Source organism: Corvus kubaryi, unplaced genomic scaffold, assembly GCF_017639235.1.
Source record: "Corvus kubaryi isolate FWS band 111438036 unplaced genomic scaffold, C.kubaryi_AGA036_p1.0 64865, whole genome shotgun sequence".
NCBI classification, from domain to species: domain Eukaryota; kingdom Metazoa; phylum Chordata; class Aves; order Passeriformes; family Corvidae; genus Corvus; species Corvus kubaryi.
The window spans coordinates 162,260-186,470 of record NW_024581569.1 but is presented as its reverse complement, the minus strand read 5'-3'; the positions used below and the strand labels follow the sequence as shown (position 1 = coordinate 186,470).

The window sequence follows — 24,211 nt, the reverse complement described above, 5'->3', positions numbered from 1 at the left end:
CGATAGCGTGAGAATGTGGCTGTGCAGACGGGGATCAAGCAGGAGCTGGTGGGTGTTGGTGATGTGGCAGCTCCTGTGCAACCCCAGGGTTGCCACAGCCCCATGTGGTACCTGAGCCGGGAGAGTTGTGTTTTATGGGCTGGGTAAGGGTGCCTGAGAAGGGAACGAGCTCTTCCTCCAGCTGGGATCATAGAATCACATGGTCTGGGTTGGAAGGGACCTTTAAAGGTCACTTATTCCAACACCCTGTCATTGGCAGGAACACCTTCCACTATCCCAGGTTGCTCCAAGCCCTCTCCAACATGTTCTTGGACACTTCCAGGGATGGGGCAGCCACAGCTTCTCTGGGCACCCTTTGCCAGGGCCCCCCCACCCTCATTGTACAAAATGTCTTTCCAACATCCCATCTAATCCTGCTCTCTGTCAGTGTGAAGCTATTCCCCCTTGTCCTGTCACTCCATTTCCAGCTCTCCTGGAGCCCCTTTAGGCACTGGAAGGGGCTCTGAGGTCTCCCGGGAGCCTTCTCTTCTCCAGGTGAACACCCCCAGCTCTCCCAGCCTGGCTCCAGAGCAGAGGGGCTCCAGCCCTTGGAGCATCTCCATGGCCTCCTGTGGACTTGCTCCAACAGGTCCATGTCTCCCCTGTGCTGGGGATCCCAGAGCTGGATGCAGTGCTCCAGGTGGGGTCTCGCCAGAGCAGAGCAGAAAGGCAGAATCACCTCCCTTGACTAGGGATAAGTTCTTGGAGGGTATGAATCAGAAATAAATTGATGTATATTATTTTCCCTGGAGAGAGGAAAATATGAACAAAGCCCAGGAGCAAGGGCTCCTCAGGATCTCAGATGCTTGTCCAAGCACTGCTGTCACCTGGATGGTTTGTCAGTCAGATGGGCACAGCCCGGATGCACAGTTCTCTGAGAGAACTTTGGAGAGCTACGTATAAAAGTGCAAAGAAGATGTAAAAATTTTGTTATTATCTTTGGAAGCCAAAGAATCACCTTCCATTTAGCACTTAAACTCCCCAGTGCATTTCAGATAAGACCTTTAAAGACACGTGGGCGCCCTGTTCCCAGGGTTACCTGTACTACCACTGACCTCTGTAAACTGGACAGTTGTGTAGGCAAATGTCACTGGCTCCAAGAGACGTGGCTGTTCTGCTCCTCACTGTAATATCCCTCTTCTCCAATTCTCCATCCACGGGGGATTTCCAGCCTATTTGCATAGGAATAATCGTGTTCCTGGGATCCGTGGGTGGTGTGGAGAGCTCATTGTCCAGGGAAGGTGATGGCAGTGCAGGTGACCTAGCTCAGAGGTTGCTGCAGCTGGGCTGTCACCCTTCAAGCAGGAAGAGCCGAGATGGATGGTCTCTCCCAGAGGTGCTGGAGGCTCAGATCCACACAGCTGCGGTTCAAGGACTGTAGCATGATTATTTAGACCTGTGAACTGGAGCTGCAGGCTCCGATGGGATGTTCCCAGGGGCTGCTCAGCGCTGGGAGACGTCTCAGGGGGGGTTCGCCCCAGCTGCGGCGGGGAGGTGGGAGGCTGACAACGATGGAGCACAGGGTGTGTGGCAGGAGGGACAGCAGGTATTCCCTGTCCTCCTTGGGGCCTGGCGCAGCCTTCCTCCTCCCCGTGCCGCGATGCCCACGCTGCACAGTGCCCGTGCTGCTGTCGGGGGACACAGGCGCCGGTGTCACCTGCGTTAGCACGGGCTGCGCGGTGCTGGGACACGGCAGGGACACGGCACGGACACGGCAGGGACACGGCAGGGACACTGCACGGACACTGCACGGACACGGCAGGGACACGGCACGGACACGGCAGGGACAGGGCAGGAACACGGCACGGACTCTGCACGGACACGGCAGGGACACGGCAGGGACACGGCAGGGACACGGCAGGGACACTGCACGGACACGGCAGGGACGCTGCACGGACACGGCACGGACACGGCACGGACACGGCAGGAACACGGCACGGACACTGCACGGACACTGCACGGACACAGCACGGACACGGCAGGGACACTGCACGGACACGGCAGGAACACGGCACGGACACGGCAGGGACACTGCACGGACACGGCACGGACACAGCACGGACACTGTACGGACACGGCAGGGACACTGCACGGACACTGCACGGACACGGCACGGACACAGCACGGACACTGTACGGACACGCGCGGTATCGAGGCCACGGGCAGCGCCGCGGGCAGCAGGACGGGAATTCATTAGCGGCTCCTTCGCGTGTAATCAGGAGGCAGGTGATGCTTCTCCTGCGTCCAGGAACGGGGTGAGTGATGGAAGGCGCTCCAGGGGCGCATCCTGAGCGGGGAGGGAGGGTGGGGTTAGAGGTGCTTGAAAGGTATCCATGGCAGGATGGGAGGGGGTATTTAGGGTGCCCAGGCAGGGGGGCAGAAGTTGCAGGACAGATTAATCAGGAAGATTTGGGGGAGAGCCCCTTGAGGGGAAGCTCCTGAGCAACACCTGGTCTTGGTGCTGCAAAGCCAGGCAGCACAGCCCCCCACGAGGTGCCCTGGGGAGGGGGATGTCATCATCCCCAGCTCTGGCTCTGGTACTGAAATGTGAATTGCAGCACAAAAAGAACTACGTTTCCCAGTTTCCCTTGCAGCCCAGGGGAATAAGCAATTGGAAGATTTAAATAGACCAGGCCAGAAGCAACCAACCTTTGGCACAATGTTTTTCCCTCCTCTTCTTCATATCTATTGGCTGTCCAACCTTTTTCCCTGGCACTGGAGTGGCTGCCAAGCCTGGCATTAATTTTCCTTCCAAGCTTGCTAGGCCCATGAAGTAAACAGCCATGTGCATTCCTTACTCTATATTTAACAGCTGCAGTCTGTGCTGGGGGCAACTGCAACAGAGGGGAACCTTTGTAGCTTCCCAAATTCACAGCTTGTGAGGGTGGGAGTGGGGGAAGCTTTCTGCAGGGAGAAGAGGGATTTCTCTCCTTCCCGGTATTTGCAAAGCAGGTTGCGTTAGAGAGACTGCAATGCCAGCATCCCAGCCACGGTCCAGGGCCAGAGACAGGAACAATGTCCTCAACAGGGCTGAGTTCCTCTCCCTGAATCAGCCCTTGAAGGGGAACCAGGAGAACAGGAGCTCCAGCAGGAAGCAGAGCGGCCAGGCCGGGGCAGCCGGTGCCCAGAACACCAACCCCAAGGAGCGGAGGCAGTCGCAGCAGCTGCCCGAGGAGGATTGCATGCAGCTCAACCCCTCCTTCAAGGGAATCGCCTTCAACTCGCTGCTGGCCATCGATATCTGCATGTCCAAGAGGCTGGGAGTGTGTGCCAACAGAGCCTCCTCCTGGGGAGGTGCCCGCTCCATGATCAACCTCCTGGGGATAACGGGGCACGGGATCCCCTGGATTGCGGGTACGCTCATCTGCCTGGTGAAGAGCAGCACACTGGCAGGCCAAGAGGTCCTCATGAACCTGCTGCTAGGTGAGTGGCAAACCTCCCTCCCTGCCGGGAAAGCCCAGCCCTGGTCACAATGGACAGCAGCACTGGGACTCCTCCTCTGGCTGTTCCCAGCATCAGATGTGGTTGGGAAGCAGGGAGGGACCTTTAGGGTAAATGTTGCACTTATTGGCCCTCTTAGTCCCAGGTACTGTGGGTGGTGGATGTCACAAGAAGTTGTCTAAGAGGGATGGAGTAATGGTGGTAGGTGGGGACACCCATGGAGCAGGGACAGGCCTCTGGTCCTGCATGGGGCAGGGTTGTCCAGTCAGACCAAGGGAGTGTCCGTGGTGGGAGGGTGGATACCAGCAGTGATGTCTTTTATTTAATCTGTGGTCATCTGCCTTGGTGTTTGATAGGTGAGGAAAACATAAAGATATTAGTCTTTGATATCTGGATCAATTCCTGAGGATGTTATTTCCATCCCCTTGCCACCTTCTTGACCAGACCCTGGCTCCACGTGATGGAGTCCTGTCACCTTCCCTGCTGCAGTTCTCTCTCACATCCTCCTTCCCTTGGGTACCCTTCTTGCTGCTGTCCCCATTTCCGTGTGCTAATTTGACCCAGAGGCTGCATAGGCAGGCTGGGATGCCTCTGGCTCTCCTGCTAGTCATTCCTTGCATGGTGGTGGTCAGTGTCCCTGGTTCTGGAGATTGGGATGTGTTGAAGGGTTTGGCTTCTCCATTGTGCAGGGCCCATCCCACCCTGATGTCCCTCTAACTTACCTTAGATCCTGGCCCCAACCTGCCCTGGCCATGTATACCTGAGGACCTTGCTCTTCTTGCTCTTCTGCCTTTGGCACAGGGTCCAGTTAGTCTATTTTTCCTTGTGACTAATTACCCTCTCCTCTGGCTGTGACCCACTCTGGCATTTCACCCTCCCTAAAAACTCAGCAATTCCACTTTTGGTTGGTGGGAGAAATTGAAAACATTGGATTTAGACACTTCCTTCTCAGGGAGCGTTTTGAGGGGCAGGAGGGACACTTTTATTTCACAGGCACCACAGGAAAGGGACATCCTGTCTGCAGGGGCTGACTGTGATGTGATACAGCTCAGCAACGTGGCCTCAGGTTTTGGGTTTTTTTCACAAATTCATCCTTCAGAGAGGGTGAAGACTGAGCTGGACTGGCTTGAAAGGCACAGTGGTAGCTGTTCTCCCCTGTGCCTTTGGAGAAGACTGTCCTCGTGCTGTGGCATCTCATGGCGGGAGGCCGTGGCAGGGAAGAAGCCAGAATAGCACCAGCGTGATGCAGAGCCCGCCAACGTCAGCAGTTCTTCCCGGGGCTCCTCGGTGCGCGGGGTCAGCCCCTCGCTGGGAAGAGAAGATCCATTTAAAAGGGCACGAGGATGAAATAGTAGGTGACTAACAGGGGCCAGCACAGTTTCCAGGTGTCTCTTGACCCAAGAGCCTCTGACAGGGCTGGAGTCTGAACACCGACCTCTTTGACTCCAAAATATTTGAGATCCTTGCAAAGAGCTAATGCCCCTTTTGGCCTAAAAACAAGGAAAGTTTTCTCACCTTTCTGTTGCTGTATGAGGAGGCCAAATGCAAAGGCACCTCGGGGTCATGTTCTAACTTTATTGGGTGGTGGCTGGGAGAGCTCAGCCCTGCATCACTACCCACATCTCCAGGTCTCCTGAGCTCCAACGCGGTGCCCAGGGACAAGTTGGGGGTTCTGGAGTCTTGCATCCTTGCCTAGACACACTACTCCCACCCCTCCTCTCCCCCTGCCAAGAAAGGAAATAGTTAATTGGTGTGAAGGACCAGTTCCATAGGTCTGGCAGCCTCCAAAGAGCTCCACTGCTCCGTCTGAAAAGACAGCACTGACTGGTGGGACTGCCCAAGGTGCCCTCAGCCTCTCTTGTGAGAGCTCCTGCAGCAGGACTTGTGTCACCCCACAGAGCAGATCTCTGCTGTGAGAGTGGCCTTGGGCTGATATTTAAGATTGCAGTCAGGAACTCTGAGTATCTGAGTAGCTGCTGCCATGATACCTGCACTGCTGGTGGAGAAGGAGCCTGGCTGGGAGCCTGGGGCTGGTGGACCTCAACAGGTCCCAGGAAAAGTGGGGTCTTGTATAGACAGGAAGGTCATGGCACCACTGCTGCATCTGGCATCCTTGGTCCCTCTTGCTGCTGCTTTCCTGTGGTTCAAATCCACTGGGATGTGGTGAAAAGCCCTCCTGGACAGGCACAGGTCAAAGGGAAGGGAACCTCCTGGTGCTTCCCTGCTGGAAGAGGGAAGCCGGGAAGTTGGGGTTGTCTGTGGCACCCCTTCCGTACCTCCCCGGGCTCTCCTCCCTTCCCCCTGCTTGCTGAGGGTTTGATACATCAAGCAGAATTTCTGATGCAGTCTCTGGGCAGGGAGCCAGCCCATCATAGAGCACTTGTTTAGGATTTGCAATCAGGCTTCCAAGGCGAGGAGACAGGAGACTGCTGAAATGGGACTGGGAACCTGGCAGAAGCACCACTGCAGATGGAGGAGGAGCTCTTGACGGGGGCTTTGCCAACACATGTGGGAGCATTCCGGGTGAAGGGGTCTGACCCTGGGCTGCTCCATCCATCCCCACTGCAGATGTTGATTAGCAACCCCAAGCAATGTTTTCCCTCCATGTTTATCATCTGTGATGGAATTTATTGATTCCCCTTCTCGCAGTAATCTTTTCCAGCAAATGCCAAACAGCCAGAGAAGCACACACAGCCTGTTACTGAAAAGATGAAAGAAACCAGATATGTGTGCCCACTGTGAAAATCTCTGCCAGGATATGCTTTCAGGAAGACTGTCTCAGCATCACCAGCCCTGGCTGAGCAAAAGTCAGGGAGAAGGTCCACACCCCTTTGGCTAAATTGAGAACATCACAACTCAGGAAATCCTCAGGTTATAAAGTTCATTTTATTTGTCTGCCAGTGTTGGAACTTTTAGGACCATTCAAGCTTTTCTCTGCAATCACAAGGGTTTCATGAAAACTGAGGTGCTTAGAAAGTAATTTGAACCTTGCAATTGGGCTTGCAGGGGGAAAGCAGTTATAAAACTTTCAGTAAAATGCCCAGATCTGCTTCAGAACCAGACATAAACTCCATTAAACCCTGGGGCCAGTGGTACCTCGGTTTCTGATTCTGATCCATCTGGTGAAGATGTGAATCCAAATTTAGTGATTCATTGACTGCAAAGCCAGCAAAGAACATTTGGATCATCGATCTAACCCACGGCAAAATACAGGCTGTAGCACATCCCTTAATTTATTCCTGTTCAATTTGTTAAGGGAAAAAACCCAAACACTCAATCTGATGTCCAGTTACAAGTGAGGGTGAAGTTGTCAGAGCCATTTCTGTATTACTGCAGTGGTAGGGATTCTCACAAGTGCTTTTAGTTGGATTCTTCCCTTCATTGTGTCTCCATACCCTTCTCTCTCCAGCTGAACAGCTCTTTCAGCCAACATCTCTTCCGCCTTTCAGTATTTTGGATAGTGCTCAAGTAATTTCTTCACCTCCTATTTATTAAGCTAAACAGATTGATCTCGTTAAACTGATGGTCTTTGCAGATCCAGGCACCTTCTCACTGCGGTGGGGTTGGAATATGGTCACTGGGGATGGAATATGGTAACCCACCCACAGTGGTCACTCCAGTAAAGTCCATCTTTTGTGTTGTGAGCCAAACCACCACTGTGTTTAGTTATTTTCGGTCCAACTGGGTGCCTTTGCTGTTGGGAGGTATCTGCTTGCACATAGAATTGTATTTGTGCTTGGTTTGAAGTACCAGTAACTGGTTCTGCTGTGCTCATGGCTCTCTGGAATAGGTATCCAGACTAGGAGAAGAGAAAGCCCTTGTCTTCTCTTTGCTTGCAGTCTCAGTGACACTGGTCCCAGTGCCCAGCCATCTCCAGCTGGCTCTGCATCCCGCTTGGAGGGGCAGGATGGCTCTTTGGTGCTGTCACTAAGCATTTATCCCATTAAGTAAAGCAGTGCCTCGGGGCATGGATGTATCATCGAGTAGTGTGTCAGGCTGGGGATGGAATGCCACAGGAGGAGGAAAGGAGGGAGCCCAGGACCGCCTCTCCACTCCTGGATGTCAGCAAGGAGGAAGTTCTTGCTCTGTCCAGCCTTCTTTCTGAGTACTGACATAGCTTCACTCTGACCAGGAACCAAGCCATGATCTTCTGAAGCATAGTCCCCTGCAGACCCCCTAAAAAAGAAGATTGTAAATACATATATATGGTCAGAACTCTGTGGTCCCACCCTGGCAGCTTCCAAGCAAGACCAGAAATTGGTGGATTAGGAAGGAAAGAGAGCAAGAAATGCCTTCACCAAGCCCCTCGAGACCCCACTGACCCTGTTCTGACAGTATGGATGTGCTTCAGGTATTGTCGTGCTTCTCTTTGGAGGCTGTGTGATGAAAACCCTGACAGTACAGCCCGTTGCTGGTAAAGGTCACCAGGCAGATGAAATGCCCAGGCAGTGAGATGAGCTGATCCTGTCGAGCCTCGGGGAAGCCCAGACCCAGCAGAGAGGCCAGGGAGCTGCACGGCAGATGGATCAGTCTGTATGCAGCAGAGTTTGCTCAGCCCAGAGCCCCAGAGATGGTTTGGGGCCAAATGTGTCTGTTTTCTTCCCTTTCATTCTTCCACTGTGAGAGCAGGGATTTTCTGAGCCAGTCAGGGCAGAGGACACTCCGTCAGGGAAGGGGAGAGCAGCTCGGGAGCTGGTGCCCTGCGGAACCATCCCTCCTTGGACAACCTGGCACATGGAGGGGGCTCAGCCGCTGTCCCACTCCCCTCCCTGCCCTGCCAGTGCCCACCGAGGTCTCACTGAGCCAGCAGCACGTCTGCCCAGTGAGGTGGAAACATTTAAATGCCAAATAACCCAACATGAGTGACTCATGGAGGGTGCCAGGCAGCGGGAACAACGCAGATGCCCACTCCCTGTATCCAGCATTTAGACGCAGGTCCTCTTCAGCATTCCTCTTCATCACTCCAGGCTGCTAATCTGCCTCTGTTCTGCCCAGATACAGCAGTTGAAGTCCGTGGCCCTTTGGTGGGTGCCGTGCTCAGCCTTCATCCCTTCACAGCTGATGAGCTCAGGCATCTCTGAACAGCCAGCAATGCCCAGCTCTCCCGGCTTCCCTGCCCCCCTTCCTGCCTGCTTCCTCTACAGGAATGCATCTTGCTCACTGCAGGGCAGGCTGGCGAGCCTGCAGTGTCCCTTTGCATAAAGGACGCTCAGTGACAGGCTGGGATTCCTCTGACTGTGGCTGGAGCAGGCACGGGAGTATTTCCAGGGACCTGCACAATGTCTCCATCAGACCCAGGGTCTGATCAGCCCCTCGGGACCAGGCAGCACCGATTTGCTTAGGTCCTGGCAGGCTGCTGGGGATGCTGCGAGCCCTGCAGGCATCAGTGTGCAGCCCTTGGGGAGCGTGCAGCGAGCTGGAATCCAACCCTCGCAGAGCAAACAGCGAAACGTTCCCGAGCCTGAATGCAGAGCGAAAGAGAAAAGAAGTGCGAGGGTTGTTGAATGGGAAGAGGGGGAATAAACATGGGAAATGAGTCATCCTTATGTCTGTCACTCTGGGAACAACTTCCCATTGCCCCTGCCTGCAGCTCAGAGGGGACAGTAGCTGTTTCACTCAGGCAGAGCTGGAGAAGCTGAGCCGGGCTCTGGCCCGAAGGGAGATCCCAGGAAATGGGTGAGTGTGTTTGCCTCTAACACGCCTTGACAGGAGCAGTGGTTGGGAAGAGGAAGGTGGGGGGATGAGGTGAGTTGTTGGGAAGAGCAGCAGGCAGGGAGAGCCTGTCGGGTCTCCTGCTCCGGGTCAGGATTGGTGGAGGATGGGGTGGGAAAGGGGGGTCAGATGAACTCTCCTTTTTTTCTCCGCTTTGAGGAAACCTCCATGTTTTAACCTGGAGCAGAGAACCAATTCCACCTCTACATGGATGCTGGCAGATGTACCTGATCTGGGTCCACACTGTGAGTGGTGGTTGGAGAGCCTCTGAGCATCACTGAATCAGACTTTTTTTTTTTTTTTTTTTTGCCAGTTTGCCTCTTTGAAAGCAGTAGGGTGTAGATCCAAGCCGAAACAACACTGAGGCCGAGCAAGGAGCCCAGCCTTTGTGGGCTAGGCCATGCTGCTGGTCCTCAGCCCAAGGCACTTTTCTTCCTCCACCTCATCCCATACAGTGCTGTTGGTGCTGGTGCATGTGATTCTGGGCTGTGCTGATGGTACCTGTGCTGCTGCCATGGGGTACGGGGGCATTTCAAGCTGTCAGAGCCCTTCTGGGAGGCAGATGAGCCATCCTGGTACTGCTCAGCTCCTTCTCCCCAGTGGCATAAGTCCTTTTCACTGTGCTCCCCCTCTTGCCTGCATCTCATCCCAGCCTGTGCAGACCGCCAGTGAAGCAGCCACACTCAGTATTTGATGCTGAGTACAAATTTCCCAGCTCCCAGGGCACAGTGTTTCCAAGGGGGGAACTCCAGGCAGCCTGTGTTTGCACTCAGGGCTGCTTCTAATCATCTAGAATATAGGAAATCTATTTTTAGTTGTTGTGGGTTTTAATTTTAATTAATTGCACAATTCTGCTTTCCACCATTTTTTCACCTCCCCATGACCACTTACCCCACACTGCTGCTTGTTCAGCCAAAAAATAACCCCCCCACCAAACGCCACAATGCCTGATTCATTGGCTCTTCAATGTGTCATGCCATCTGTGCTTTTTGTCAGCTCTTACACCCAATAGTGCCACATTTGGGGGACAAAATGAAATGGCGGGGTTCATTTCCAGAGGAGTGGACCTCTTCCAGCTGCCGCTGACTCCACTGGAGAGAGGGTGAAGATTCTTCTTTTATTAATGTCAATGAGATAAGGCTTCAAACAGCTCATTTACCAGGTCAGGGAGCCTAATGCCTGTGGGAGATTTGGGAAGTTCAGAAGGAGTAGGAGGGGGCATATAAGTAAAAAGAAAAATGGGGGGAAATTTACAAGTTCTAACTATGGAGCTAAAGAAACTGTTTCCTGGGAATGGTGGCATTTGTCCAGAGTTCGCTCCTGAGTGAGGGTGGGTAATCTGGGCAATACAGCACCTTCAAAGCCAGTCTTGGCCCTACACGTGGCCTCAGCAGCTGCAGTAGGGAGCACATGCCACCTCCAGCACGGTGGGTTTGAAGCCCAGGCCATGAGTTGTCACCAGCTTGGCTCTGCTCTGTGCACATCTTGTCTGAGGCACATCTGCTCCCACACTGGGAGCCTCCTGAGTTCATGAGATGGGTTCTCTCTTAATTCCTGGGTATTTTCCTCCCTGTTTTCCTCTCCCCATGTGCTCAGCTGCAGTTCTGGAAGGCTGAGTCCAGCTTGTGACTGTTTCTGATCCCGACCTCACAGGCTGGGCTCTGGAGAGCCGCCTTGTCTCATCCAAGCAGCCCCATGTGTGTGAAGTCATGTGGATCTTGGCTGCAGGAGCAGATGAGGCCAAGGGCTTTTTTTGGCTTTCTCCTCTTTTCCTCCCCCCCTGCCCCCAACACTGCACCCAGGTTGTTTTTCAGCTGTGGTTTTGATAACTTGTTTATATGTAAACATCCCAGCTGGAATCTGTCCCTGGAGACGCTGCCTGGCTCCAGCCTGGAGCAGACGATGTCCCCAAGAGTGCTCACACCATCCACAGCCTCTTCCAGCCATAAGGGATGGCAGCAGAGGTGGCACCTCGGGGACAGAAAGGACCTTATGGTGGTGGGGGACATCCAACTATTTCAATTTCTCTTAAATACAAACTTTGGAGTTTGGTTTGGTTCTGCTGACGATGGTTCAGGTTTGTCCTTGTGCCCTGCCTGCACAGGGCTCCTCTCTTCTCACCTCTCCGCTCCTAATGGGCTCCTAACATTTGGTGGTAGGAGCAAGGCAGATAATTGTTTTCCTTTCCTTATTAATAGATATTAAATGCCTGCCGAGGGGGCTCACTTTCAGCTCATTTACTGTGCATCCGATGCCAGATGTTGGTTTTTACAATACCAAGGTGATCTCTGATGCTAAAATTGTCACAGGCAAGAAAAGACTTGCTCTTTGTTTTTGTGTTTTAGGGAAGTTTTAGATGTTAATGTAGGATTTGGGGATTGGATGGTTTTGCATTGGAAATCTGAAGGATTCTTTCACTTAACACCAGGTCAACAAGGAAATTCCTGATCTTTTTCAGAAAAATGTGAAAGAAGCAAAAATGGGCAAGAGCTAATCCTTCCTTTGCTTGTATATACACCTCTACCTGGATTTTACATCCAGTGCTGCCTCTGGTTTAAATCCAGTGCTACCTGACTCTGGGGGAACGGCATGATGAAAAAAAATGCTTCAAATTAAAATTTCTTGCTCTTCTCATCTCACCCTCAGTCAGGTGGCACTCTGCCATCTCTGCTGTGCTTGTGACAGCCCCGAGGGTCCCCAGAGAGCAGCCAGTGCAGGCTGGTGCATCAGCTGCAGGCTCCCTTCCACGGGCTCCCCTGGGGCTGTGTTTCTCCGGCCTCCAGTCAGGTCAGCCTGAAGGATTTGCAGGGCTCTGTGTGAGGGACCAGGGAAGGACGGAGCCAAGGTGGCCATGCTGATTTGCAGGTGGCAGGTGCAAGGCTCAGGGGCTTTGGGTTCAACAGCAAGAACAGTCCCCAGTGCAGAGACACCCACCTGCAGATGGAGCACCGAGGGGACCCATGATAAAGTTAACCCCTTATGTGCCTGATGCTGTGCCCACCTGAGGAGGGAGGGTTTGATGTGCATTAAGGGTAGGAAGGAAGTGAGCCGAGGTCCAGGCGGGTATGTAGGTCATGGGATTGCAAGGGAATAGGGCTGGGGATGGGGCTGCTGGGCAACAGCACTGTCTGTATCTGTTCCTGAAGGATGGGCCCTTGGCAGCACCGTCGGCAGCAGTACTGCCTGCTGATTCACCCTGCCAGCGCCGGCGGCAGCAGCAGGAGCAGGAGAGGGAAGGGGAACAGCAGAGACCCAGCACTGGGAGAGGGCCATGGGACCCCCATGCCTCGGGGACCAGGGCAGGGCAGGCTGCTGGGGCTGTTTGATAAAGAAATCTCCATAAAAGGAACAGAAAGTGCAAGGGGAAGTGACAGAAAAAGCACCAGACGGAGGGATCTTTGGTGGTTTTTTCTTTTAACGGCAAATTAACCCCCAGTTTTAATGCTGTCATGCTTTCCAATCTTGAAATGTGGGCAAACGAGGCTTTTTGCTTTCTGTGCATCATTTGATGAAAATCAGAGCTAGCAGTACTGAAGGCCCATTTTATTCATCTTCTGAATGAAAGGATTATTAAAACTGCTCTTTGGCTCGTTCTCCATGCCCTGAACACCTCCATGCACACATGCCTGCATCCCTCGAGTTGCCCTGACATCACCTTTGACCATAAAAAAATATTGCTGGTGCAAAATACTGATGAGCAATGGTGAACACCACACGTTGCTAAAGCATATGGCACTTATGCTCTGATCCATGGGCAGGTTTGGTGGTGAATTTATTGAACACCATGGAGAAGACACTGGGATCTGTTGAGGTGCCCAGACTCCTTCTGGAGCTGTGGCAATGCAATGGGTGCTGACTTCAGCAGGAGCAGCTTGGGCCAGAGTCTTCTCTTGGCAGCGCTGGTGCATAATCTCTCCGATGCTTCTGGGTTCCCAAGAATTTGATGAGTCTGGGTTCCCGAGAGACCATCCCAGAGCTTTGGTTTCACACAGTTCTCATCCAGGGTGAGATGGGACTGGAGGGAAATGCAGCCAATGAGCTCTGAAAATCATCTCCTGAAGCACTTTGTTGGATCAGGGCTGCGGCAGGGTCATTTGGTGGGGTAGCGGGGTGGGCTGGGGGTGATTTAGGAAGCCGAGCCTGAGCAGAGCCATGCGCAGCGGGGCAGCCCTGTAATGGTGAGCCAGGCCTGGGCTGACAGCATTTGACCTTAACAGGGAGCCAGGGTGAGTGGCTGCTCCAGGGCTCCACAGCCTGTGTCTGAAATCCCTCCGTCCCTTTCTCCCCCCTGGCCAGCATGTCAAAAAAGAAATCAGCAAATTGCAGAAACTGCTCTGCTGAGTGCTGGGGTCCTGGTGGGCTGCAGACTTCCCCCTGCTCTCTCCCTGTCTGCCGGTCACATCCAGCAGGATCTGCACAATCCCTGGTTGTCCTTGTCCTCCTAAACCTATCGCTAGTGCTACAGCCCCAGTGCTGTGACCAGCCTCCTTGCCACCTGCAGCCTCAATGCCTTTGTTCAGGTGCCACCCATGAACCTTTCCTCCATGTCAGCCTCCTGCTTCTTGTGTCTAGCCCGGATTCCTGCTACTGTCCATGCCAGGGAGGAGCTGGTATTCAGATCTTTTCCTCTGCTCCATCTGCCTTCCACAGCTCTGAGACCCCAGGGCATGACCTGTTGGGCAGAAGGTCCAGGGAGGTCCTGCTGTCCCATTTCCCAAGCAAGATGGCCTGCAGATGAGGGAGAAGAGCAGTCTCCTGTAAGGAGAGGGTTTGGCCAGGATAAGTACCAGCCCCTTCCCAAAGCAGTGCCGGGGGCTGGGGGTGGCACACAGGGAAGGTGGGTGAGCAAAGCTGCCGTGACAGTTCCTCACTTCCCAGCTTCTGCCAGGTGCTGAGCAGGCAGGAGGAGCTGCCTCCCATGTGCCGTCTCATTTCCCATCCCCACCACCACCGCACTCCCATCCATCCTCCTGAAACCTTGTCATCTCTCAAGGAATGGTCTCTACCAGGGCCTGGGAACCAAACAACTGGCCCCTGGCATTCCTGCCGAGGGAGCAGGCTGTGCTCGTGATGACAGATATGTTCTTGTCATTGCTGCGGGGAGCTGAAATCAGCACTCTGACTAATTAGGAGGGGTGGGGAAAAGCAGATGGGGGATTAAAGAGAAATAAAATTGATGCTAGGAAGTAGGAATGACAGTACCTGTCGGCTGGGACGAAGCAGGTGGGCTGAAGAGAAGGATGATGTAGACAAGTGCTGATGGGTTTCACTCCTGAAGCTGTTAGGGAAGAAAGGTGGTTTGGTGGAGAGAGCTGCAGCTGCAGGGATGGTGCCTGTGCCATCACAAGCCTGGGTGTGCTGTGGCTGGGAGGTGTCTTACCCTCAATGCATTTGCACAGGGAAGGGGGTGTGTGGGGTGACTTGCAGGGAGAAAGTCACAGGGAGCAAGAGGTGAGCAGAAACAAGAAATGACTCGTGAGTGTTTGATGCATTGGCAGAGGAAGAAGGATGGGTGTGGGATATCTAGGAGGATGTCGCCCACCCTCCAACACACTGTGGTGCTGTTTTTAACACAGAAGCCCTTTTTTCGTTATTGCGTGGCTTTCCCCTTGGCTCACTGGTCCTAATGCTCTTTTCTCAGTGAAATCTGTCAGCGTAGTGCGATCCCCTGGCTGCTCTGGGCAGGAGGAGGTGGTGGGCTTGGGAGAAGACAAGGGACAAGAGGAGAAAGTGCTGTGGGACACCTTTCCTCCAGCAGGCTGCTCACTGCAGCCTGGTCACCCTGGCACAGAGCCCCAGGCAGGGACCTTGCTGCACGAAGTTTCTAAAGCACAGGGTGGAGGCAGCAACAGAACACCCAGAGTGGTGGTTTGAGGGCCAAAAGAGTTTCAATTTTAGCTTTGCCAGTTGCTCTCTTCCTCCCCAGGTGGATCGCTCGCCTCTGCCGTTTGGGGTTCTCCTCTGTCAGATGGTGACAGTGGTATTTGCCTCCTCTGTGGGTGAACTGGGAGGGTTAATCAACAGTTGGATGGTGACCTGAGGATGGAGAAGTTGTGTGCAGCTGCACCGTGGACTGCAGCTGCACTGCGTCTGGCCAGAACCGAACCCAAATTTTTATTTAAACACGATGACAAACCATTAATGTTCTGCCTTGAAAATTTCCCTCAGCTCTGCTTCTGTCTCTCACCGTTCCCTCTCTGTCTCCCTTTTTGCAGCCCTGCTGCTGGACATCATGATTGTGGCAGGTTTGCAGAAGCTGGCCAAGCGGAAGGGTCCGTACGACATCAACCCTGGCTTGTTGGACTACCTGACCATGGACACCTACGCCTTTCCCGCCGGGCACGCCAGCCGGGTGGCCATGCTCTCCAAGTTCTTCCTCAACCACCTGGTCCTGGCCATCCCTCTCCGCATCCTGCTGGTCCTCTGGGCCCTCTGCGTGGGCTTTTCCCGCGTCATGATCGGACGGCACCACATCACAGATGTTCTGTCTGGCTTTGTTTTCGGCTACTTGCAGTTCAGGCTGATGGAGTTGATATGGATGTCTTCCAACACATGTCAGATGTTGATATCCATCTGGTGAACATGGAGGACTTGGAAACTAGAAGATACTTTGAGAGTCCCCCTCCCAGTATTTTCTACGTGTTGTCTGTTGGAAGCAGTTGTAACTTCCATGAGTAGTGGTGTTTTTTAATGTTGCTTCCCCACCTTTAAAAAAAAGTTTCTTGTAATGGATTGGGTTTTAGCAATCAAGGGCCATACCTGTGTTATGGCCGCATTCTCAAGCTGTGTTTGGACAGCAGCCTAATTAAGCTTTACAGGTGAGAGAAATGAGCTCCATGTCTGCCTTCTTTAGGTGGTTCACATTGGCACCTTGATATGTCCTCAGGATGGGCAGTGCCTGAGAGCTTCCTGAGAACACATTTGTTAACTTTTTAGAGGATAAATGATTTTGGCCACAGTGCTTTTTTTCTTTTTGTAAGCCCAGCAGTTGTGTCTTGTACAGAGTCAGGACACTGCTGGCACTTTACAGATAATAAATAATCATAAAAATCCTGCCCTGTTTGGTTCTTATCATGAGGGAAGGGAGAAAACAAACCCAGTGTGGCTTTGAGATATACATTCAGCATGGAGCAGGTCCTGCAGTCTTGCTGCCCAAGGGGATGCAAACTTTTGCTTTGGATGGGGTGGGCCTAGATGGTGCTCAGGACACTGAAGGAAAATCTGTTCTGTGAGGGTGTGTGAGGAGTTTTTGGTCTGGTAGGGAACACACGATGTCCTGACGTGGTGCTGTTTCTTCCCATTATTGACAAGTGGCCTCCTTGAAGCCTGGTGGATCCTTATTCAGGTGATGGCCATGCTCAATGTGCTGTCTCTGAAATGGATCCCCCCTCACAACTGCCATAAGAAAATCCTGTATTTTGAACAGAATGTGCCAGTTCTCTGTGGTTTATCTGTCTCTAGAAGACAGTTTGATATTTGGCAGGTGAGGGATACTATCAGACATAGCACCTTCCCTGACTGGATGAATCCTGCAAAATGGAGGGATCCTGTCATCTCTGTCCTCCTGTGGATCCCAAGTGAGGAAAATACACCTGGCTTGCAAGGCCAGGGAGGAGTCAGCTGGGTGCTGTGCCATCATCTCGCCCTGCATGTTGGGAAGCCTCTTCCTACAGGGGCTGGTGAGAAGAAGACATTCAGCTAATGACTGTTGTAAGCTGCTGACATTTGTTGCTCTTTGATGATTAATATGAAAAGAAGCTAAACAGAAAATCTATCCCTGGCATGTGTCTCCAGCTGGGATGTCAGTGCAGAGCCCTGGGAGCTGCTGGCTTCCCGCGCTGCCGGCTCCGAGGCTGGAGCAGGAGCGTGGTAAGGAAGGCATCCATGTCCTTTAAACACAAGCCTCCCACGGAGCTCACGGATGAGCTGTCCCCTGGGAAGGGCTGTCACTGAGTGTGTTGAGGAAAGGGGAGAGCTCAGGGTTGTCCCTGGAGGCTGGTGCAGCAGCAGGCAGAGCAGCGTGGGTGGCGGGTGCTGTCCTGCTTCCCTCCTGCTGCTGCGGGTGGGAGCAGCGATGTGCTACCCTCCCATCAGCGTTTTCCTTTGCCTCCTTTCCTCCTTCTCCTGCAAAGATTTCTGTGAAGAAGTGAGCTGTGGTGCTTTTTTTTCCTTCCAGGCATTACTACACACAGAGTTTATCCTCACCCCTAGCGAGGATGGAGCTCAGGTTCTGAGCTCTGATTGTGGGTGATGCACTGATGTGTAGCTGGAGATGACAGGTTCCTGAAGGGGCAGAGAGCAGGGGATGCATGTTCCCCCATGGCTTTGTGGGAAACTCTCGCTTTGTAGCTCCAGAATTTATTGAACCTTTGCAAATAGACTGGATGATTCTACAGTCGTGTCACCTGGTCCAGGTTTCCTTGCACTTGTGCTATCTTCTCCTGGTATATCCAGAGTGGCAGGATGGCTTTGTAGGAGTTGCTCCTGATCTTTACTGGTGTAATCAGGAGAGCATGGCCTGGAGAAGCTGCCACAGTGGGTTAGATCAGCTGAGCTGGTCTCGTCCTAGCACATGGTTGCAAAGCAAGGCAGGAGAGCAGGAGGAGAGGAGCTGGAGTGATTCCTGGGGGTACGTTGGGATTCACAGGCTGGGGCTTTCTCCCACACAGGGTTTCTCTGGGCAGTCTTCCCCTTTAGCCCCCCTGCAGCCCGTGCCCCTTCTCTCCCGCAGTACTTCAGTGCCCAGAGCAACTGAAGGGAAGGTTTTGGGAGACTGCCCACAAGATGAGTGTGGATTTGGGCACAGAGACACCAGGAGAGGTCTGGCAGAGCCTTGCCTCAGCCATGGCTGCCCTCCCAGCAAGCCAAGACATTCCTGATCCTTCCCTCCCTGCCTGCCACACCGAAGGTAGCGCTCAGAAACAACCAGCATCACTGTGGAGAAAAGCAGCTTCTGTCTCTATAGCAACAGCAAGGGATGGTGGGTGCCGTGTCCCCTGTCCCTGTGAGCTGGAGCAGGACACTGGGGCTGCTCTGTGCAGATGCTCACCATGGCAATGTGGGGAGACAAAAGGACAATTGGTTTGAGCTCCTTCAGGATTGTCCAGCAACGTGAGTGTTTTGCCTGAACCTTCAGATCCAAACTGAGCCACACAGGGCTCAGCCTGTGAGGCTCAGGAGGAGGAGTGGTCCTTCCAAGCCAAGACCTGTCCAACCAGAAGGAATGAAGAAGTCCTCACCATGGCATCTTCTGCCTTTCAGTTTGTCTCACAGATTAATTAAGAAAGTGGCCAGGAGGAGGCAAATACAGTGTGTGGGCTGGGGAGTGCTGCCATCAGCAGTCCATGGTGCCACTGGGAGAGTCCCAGGCTGCTGTGACAGTGATTTCATGTGTGATCCTGCAGGGGACAGTGAAAGGCCCCTCCTCCCCTCACCCTAATGCTGATTATGCTCAGCAGCAAAAAGAGATTTTAATTTATTAAATTAAAAAAAAAAATAAAAGGGTGCCAGAGCCAGGGCAAGTAGCAAATCTGGATTATATCTTTGGGCATATGTGGCAATCACGCCTGGGGTGTTTAGTTCTCTCCTTAACCTAAGCTGGTGTTTTTTTCCTGACAAGCTGTTTTGTACGTTTGTGGCTGGGGCTGTGCTGAAATGAAGGCAGGACAAATCCTTTCCCACATCAGGGCTATGCTGCCCTCCCTGCCACGGTGGGGTCCTCTCTGTTGTCCATATCCTTCCCAGGATGAGGCAGCTGAAGGGGAGGGAAGTGTGGGAGATGGCTGGAGGGTGGGTTGGCAGATTTGAGGATTGAGGGGGGCATTAGAAAGGCCTCCCAGCAGTAGCACAGGTGTGGCTCTAGGTCACCCCAGGCTGGGTTTTCTTGGGCAAACAGACTCCTTTTATTCAGTCAGGATGTTTCTGAGGAGGGTGAAGGGACCCATGGGTTTATCTGGCTGCCAGGAGCTCAGTGCAGCAGCCCCGGCTCCTGTCACAGCCCTGACACTGCTCCCTGCAGCACCAAGCTACACAGGATGTCCCTGGCAGCCACCAACTCACTTTTGGGGCTCAAAGGTTTCATCCCAGTTAGAGAGGATCACCTGCATGGCATTCAGTTAAGATTTCCTATTAAAGTGATAATTAACCGTGAAATTTCCAGGCTAAGAGTTTAATATATTGGGCAAAGCCTAAGGAAATGGGATGGTGTCTCCCCTTCACACGCGTGTATTCCAGAGGCTGCTGCCCACAAAAGATACATGAACACAGATGATGCCTTTTATGTGGTTTTGGTCACCTGAACTAGAGATGCGGCCAGTTCTTGCCTCAGGACACCAGACTTCAGGCAGAGACATGGACATGGAGGCTGCAGGGTGGGAGCAGGTGACCAAAGAGGTGTTTTTCTCTGGTGTTGACCCAAGTGCCTGGCTGATGTGCCTATGTCTGCATACAGTGCTTTACTTAGGGGTGATGCTGGGGCTCTGCCCCCCAGACAGGCAGGGATGGCGTTGTTTTCATTCCGTGCCTTGCTGGGACTCGGAGCAGCAAAGATCTCCGTGCTCGTTCGTTCCCCAGGACGCAGGAGTCAAAGCGGATTAAAGGTCCCTCGGCTGATCACATTTATTTCATTATTTGAGTGAAATCCCTTGTAAATGGCGCCTCCCTCCATTTTCTTATTATAAAAATAGAAGGCACGAAAGAATTGGAGATTTAGGAAAAGTTAATCACAGGAGTCGCTTGAAATCCATTAACCTCACACAGCCTGAGTGAGGCTGATCCGTGCCCGAACCCTGCTGCAGAGGGGACATGCTGAATGGCCCGGGGGGCAGCCCCGCCAAAGAAGAGCTTTCCCTGGAAAATACCTGGTTCTTAGCAGGCTGGGTGGTATTATAGCCTTTGTTCACAGTCTGGCCATGATGAAGTGCTAATTGCAGTGTTGGAACAAATTGGCTCAAGCTCCCAGGCGGCTCCAGAGCTCTGGGCGAGCGGGATCACGTGTGGGAGCCCTGGAGCAGATGCTGCTGGCCAGCCTCTGGGCTCAGGGCCATTGGAAATGCCAGTGCTCTTTCCATTACCGTGTGGTTCCTCTGAGCCTCTCTGGAGGGTGGGAACTGGGCTTTGCACAGGGATCTCCCCCAGTTTTTCTAACAAATTTCAAACATGTGCAGCTGGTTTCCACTCCCCAGAAACTGCCCTGAGTCCTCATCCCTCCAATACCCCCACACCCTTGGGACTCTCTCTGACTTCCTCTCTTCTCCCAGGACCAGCAGTTTTGTGCAAGACCATCAGTGCTGGTAAGTCAGACCCGCAGAAATTAATTAAATGAAAAGCAATGGGAACAGAAGCTGAGAGCTAAAATGATGGATGTTCATGAAACACTTGCCCAGAGCCCAAAGTGCTCTGGGCATTCGGTGATGTTTGCTTCCAGCCAAGGAGCTGTGCAATAGTTAAACAGACTCAATGCAGTGGTGATAAGAAATCAGTCTCTGGTATCTGGGTGTGGGTCCAGAGCTGGTGCCCTCTCTCCATTGGGATTTGCACCTTGGAGCTGCCAGCACTGGTCTGTCATGGATTCCTTCTCCTGGCTGTGAGGGGGTTTATTTGCTTTAAATCCTAAACCTTGAGCTGTGTATTAATAGCACAGTAATGCATTGCTTTTGTGTCCAGCACAAGCCAGGGGTTATATAAAACACAGATTAATGGGAATCAGCAAAATACAGGAGCATGTGGAGGGATGCTGTGAGAATGCCTTGGAAGATGGGGCAGGAGGGAGGTGGCAGGTCCAGACAGTAGAGAAGGCGGCTGAGTGGGTTCAGAGCACTTCCTGGCAGGATTTGCTCCAGTAATTGTTCTGCAGCCCCCGATTCAGGCCATTTCCTGAACCAGCGTGTGTGCGATCAGGGGTCTTTTGTCCCTGGGTGATAACAAGAAGGCAGTATGGGGGTCAGGGAATTTAAGTGGAAACGGCTGCTTTTTGGTTTTTTGGGTTTTTTGTTGTTTTTTTTTTCCTTTTCCTAGCTGATATGCATCGTTTCTGCAACTGCAAAAAAGCAAACACAGTACAGGCAGAAAGATGAATGAACAAGCAGTCATCTAAAGGAAAGGCATATCTTTCACTAGGTGGTAAATGAACCTCCATTCCCAACATGGCTCGTTTCTTCTCTCCCATCACAAAAAGCAAGGTGATACTTGGGTTAAGAAAGGCTGAGAATTCTTAGACGCTCGTTCCTGCTCTTGCTCCTTGGTGATTGGTGGGAGGTTGGTGCTGATTTCCAGAGAGCCCATGCACAACCCAGAACAGCAGTTCCTCACATTTGGGCAGAACAGTGCCCTGTTGCAGACTCCTCAGCCCAGAAACATTGAAGATATGCTGAAGGGCAGCAGGGATGCTGATCCAAACCCCTCCTGCTGCTATTCCTCAGAGCAGGGACAGGGCAGGAGAGAGGGAAAGCAACAGGTTTTTGGGCACCTGCCTCTGATGTGACCTTCCCTGGGAGAGCACGACCTCGGCAGCTCTGCCCTCCCCGACGGGAAGATGCCTCCCACCCCGGGAGGAAGGCACAGCTGGACTCCAACCATCAATCACATTCCGCCGGGAAGAGCTTGTATGGGTTGTGGGATTCCTGGTGGGGTGACTTTTTTTCAAAGCCTCCTGCAATAACAGCAACCGTTGCTCAGCTTCCTTTCTAGATAACCTTTTTCCTGCTGCCCAACATGTTTATCTGCTGCAGACAGGCTGGCAAGATGAACCGGAAAGCTGATACCTTATCTCTCCCCCTCAAGGAGCCTATTTAAGTGCTGGAATGTGTTGAGATGGTTAATGATTGTTAAAATCCAAGTGAGGAACATGGACCTAAGGACAGGTCCTGCTGGGAGGGAGCACTTAGTCAAAAAGGAGACTTGAGGGACTACAGCCTTTCCAGGCTCTTCTATCTTTTATCTGCCAAAAGATGCATCACCTAAAATGTAAAATATTTGTTTAAAACTAAAAGGTACAGACTGGGTTTCTGGTTAATCTGGGGGTTACCACTGCAGACTGCTCCCAACTCAGTGAGGTTTGCCATGTCCCTTGGATATGGTTTTATCTGTCTCAGTTTACTCACTGCAGGAAATACACTGCTGTGGGTCTGCCCTGCAAGGGATGCACTGTGTGATTCCTCACTCACCCTTTAATCTGACTGCCGTGGGAAGCAGTAAGATGCTCACCCATTCATAAAGGTAAATAGGATTGGAGAGCTATCGGGCTAATTGAAATGAACGGGGCTCAGCGGCTCAGACAGCCTTACACAATGAAATGAGACCTCTCCAGGGACACAGGAGTCAAGCAGAGCTTCAGCACTTCACGTATTTCACCCACTGCAAGTGGCAGCTACAGCAACAGCAATTGTAGGCACCAGGATTTGAGCACTGTGACAGGAGAGGGGCCAGGGAACGCCGGCGTGGCCAGGGTGATGTCTGTAACAGCTGCTGGGGATGGGTGAGACAAGCTTATTTTGGTCCTGACCTGGGTGAAAAAATAGCTGTTGGAGATGTTGCCAGCCTGAAACACTATGCCAGAAAGAGCCGGGGTGCTCTCCTTCCTGATAGGCAACTGTGTCCCAGCACACCCAGGGGGGTACGATGGGGAAAGGGGAGCAGGGCCAGGCAAACCCTCACACTGCTGCATTGTGTGGCCCTAAGGAGCTCTGGAAGTGCTCAGATCCCAGAACACAGAGCAGCAAACGATGGGAGCTCATGTGCATGCGAGGGGTCCCTGACAGCACCCCTGAGGGCCGGGCTCAGACCTGGGGATGGTTCTTTGCCACTCCATCTGCTCTTGGACTGTGTTTGCTAGAGAAACTGTTCAGCTGCAATGCACACTGCTATCATGGGCTGCTGCATCTGAAAGTTAATCTGTTCCACATCACCGACTACTTTTCCATAGCAATGCATAAGGAATCACCCTGGAGCAGACCTCAGCCTGTCTCAGCCAAGAGCTTCAACAGAAACACAGGTGATCCTGTGGCAGCCAGGATTCAACAATGTGCTTTTTGGGAGGTCTGGTCCCATCCCAACCGTGCTAGAGCTGCCCTATCCCCTGAGGCTTTTCATCCCCTGCAAAACTCTTGAAATGAGACACTGCAATGTGCATGTCTGCAAGATCCTCCAAATTCTCTTTGCATCTTATGAGGTCCTTGGCTCCATCCTTTTGGGTAGGAGCAGGACACCAGCCTCAGTCACAGCCTTTTTGGGGGTTGCAGAGAGGACCCTGCAGGGAAGCAGGATGGGAGGCCTGTGGTACTAATTTTTCTCTCCATGATGGGATTTGATTACACTGATGAGGAACGGGGCTGTTATGGCTGCTATGTCCTGGCATAGCTGATCAATCCTGTGTGTCTCTGCCCTCGACCTCCTTGTTTAATTCCTTTAGGACAGCTCTTGTATTTTTGGGGACATTGCAGCTCCAGTCCTCACCCTGCATCTCTGCCGGGTGCAGTGGCTATCAGGATGGGGCTGGGCTGCCCTGCAGATAGAACAAGGCCAGCTTAGCAGTTGTCCCTGTCAATGTAAAAAGCAGGAATGAGGGAGATCCATCTGAGCTGCTCGGCGCCTGTCTTGTGATCCTGAAACCCAAGAGCCCCCCCTGACTCAGCAGGTTATTAATAACCCCCTGGCTGTGCTCCTACCGCAGTGCCTGCCAGCCCTGGCACCGCCTGGCTCTCCTCCGTGGTGAAGTGAGATGCACATCCCAGGCAAGGGCAGGAGCTCCTTCCTGACAGCCCCCGCACCCCATCCCCACCCACAGGGCTGGGCATGAGTCTCATGGAGGGATCTGGAGAGACCCAAGGCCTGTGTACCTCCTGCAGCACAGGAGAGGCTCCTGCTAAAGTCAGCCTCATTGCATCCTTGTCCCAGATCCTCTGGTTTTTATATCTAAAATCAATCCTGGTCCAGGCTGCAGGACAAGTGAGTTTGGCCTCCTGGAGTGTGGCATCAGCACTGCCACCTACCCCCTCCCCAGGCTGGGGCACATTGGGTGTCC

The 24,211-nt window shown here is 52.9% G+C and overlaps 1 protein-coding gene across 1 annotated transcript; it reads left to right on the top strand.

Annotated features, from left to right (window-relative positions):
* The first annotated feature begins 2,098 nt into the window (after nt 1–2,098).
* LOC121672697 (inactive phospholipid phosphatase 7-like) lies at nt 2,099–16,245 on the top strand. The gene is made up of 3 exons (XM_042045460.1): nt 2,099–2,294; nt 2,992–3,462; nt 15,408–16,245. The coding sequence occupies exons 2-3, from the start codon at nt 3,012–3,014 to the stop codon at nt 15,770–15,772; spliced, it is 816 nt and encodes a 271-aa protein (XP_041901394.1). The 5' UTR covers nt 2,099–2,294; nt 2,992–3,011; the 3' UTR covers nt 15,773–16,245.
* Nucleotides 16,246–24,211: the final 7,966 nt, after the last annotated feature.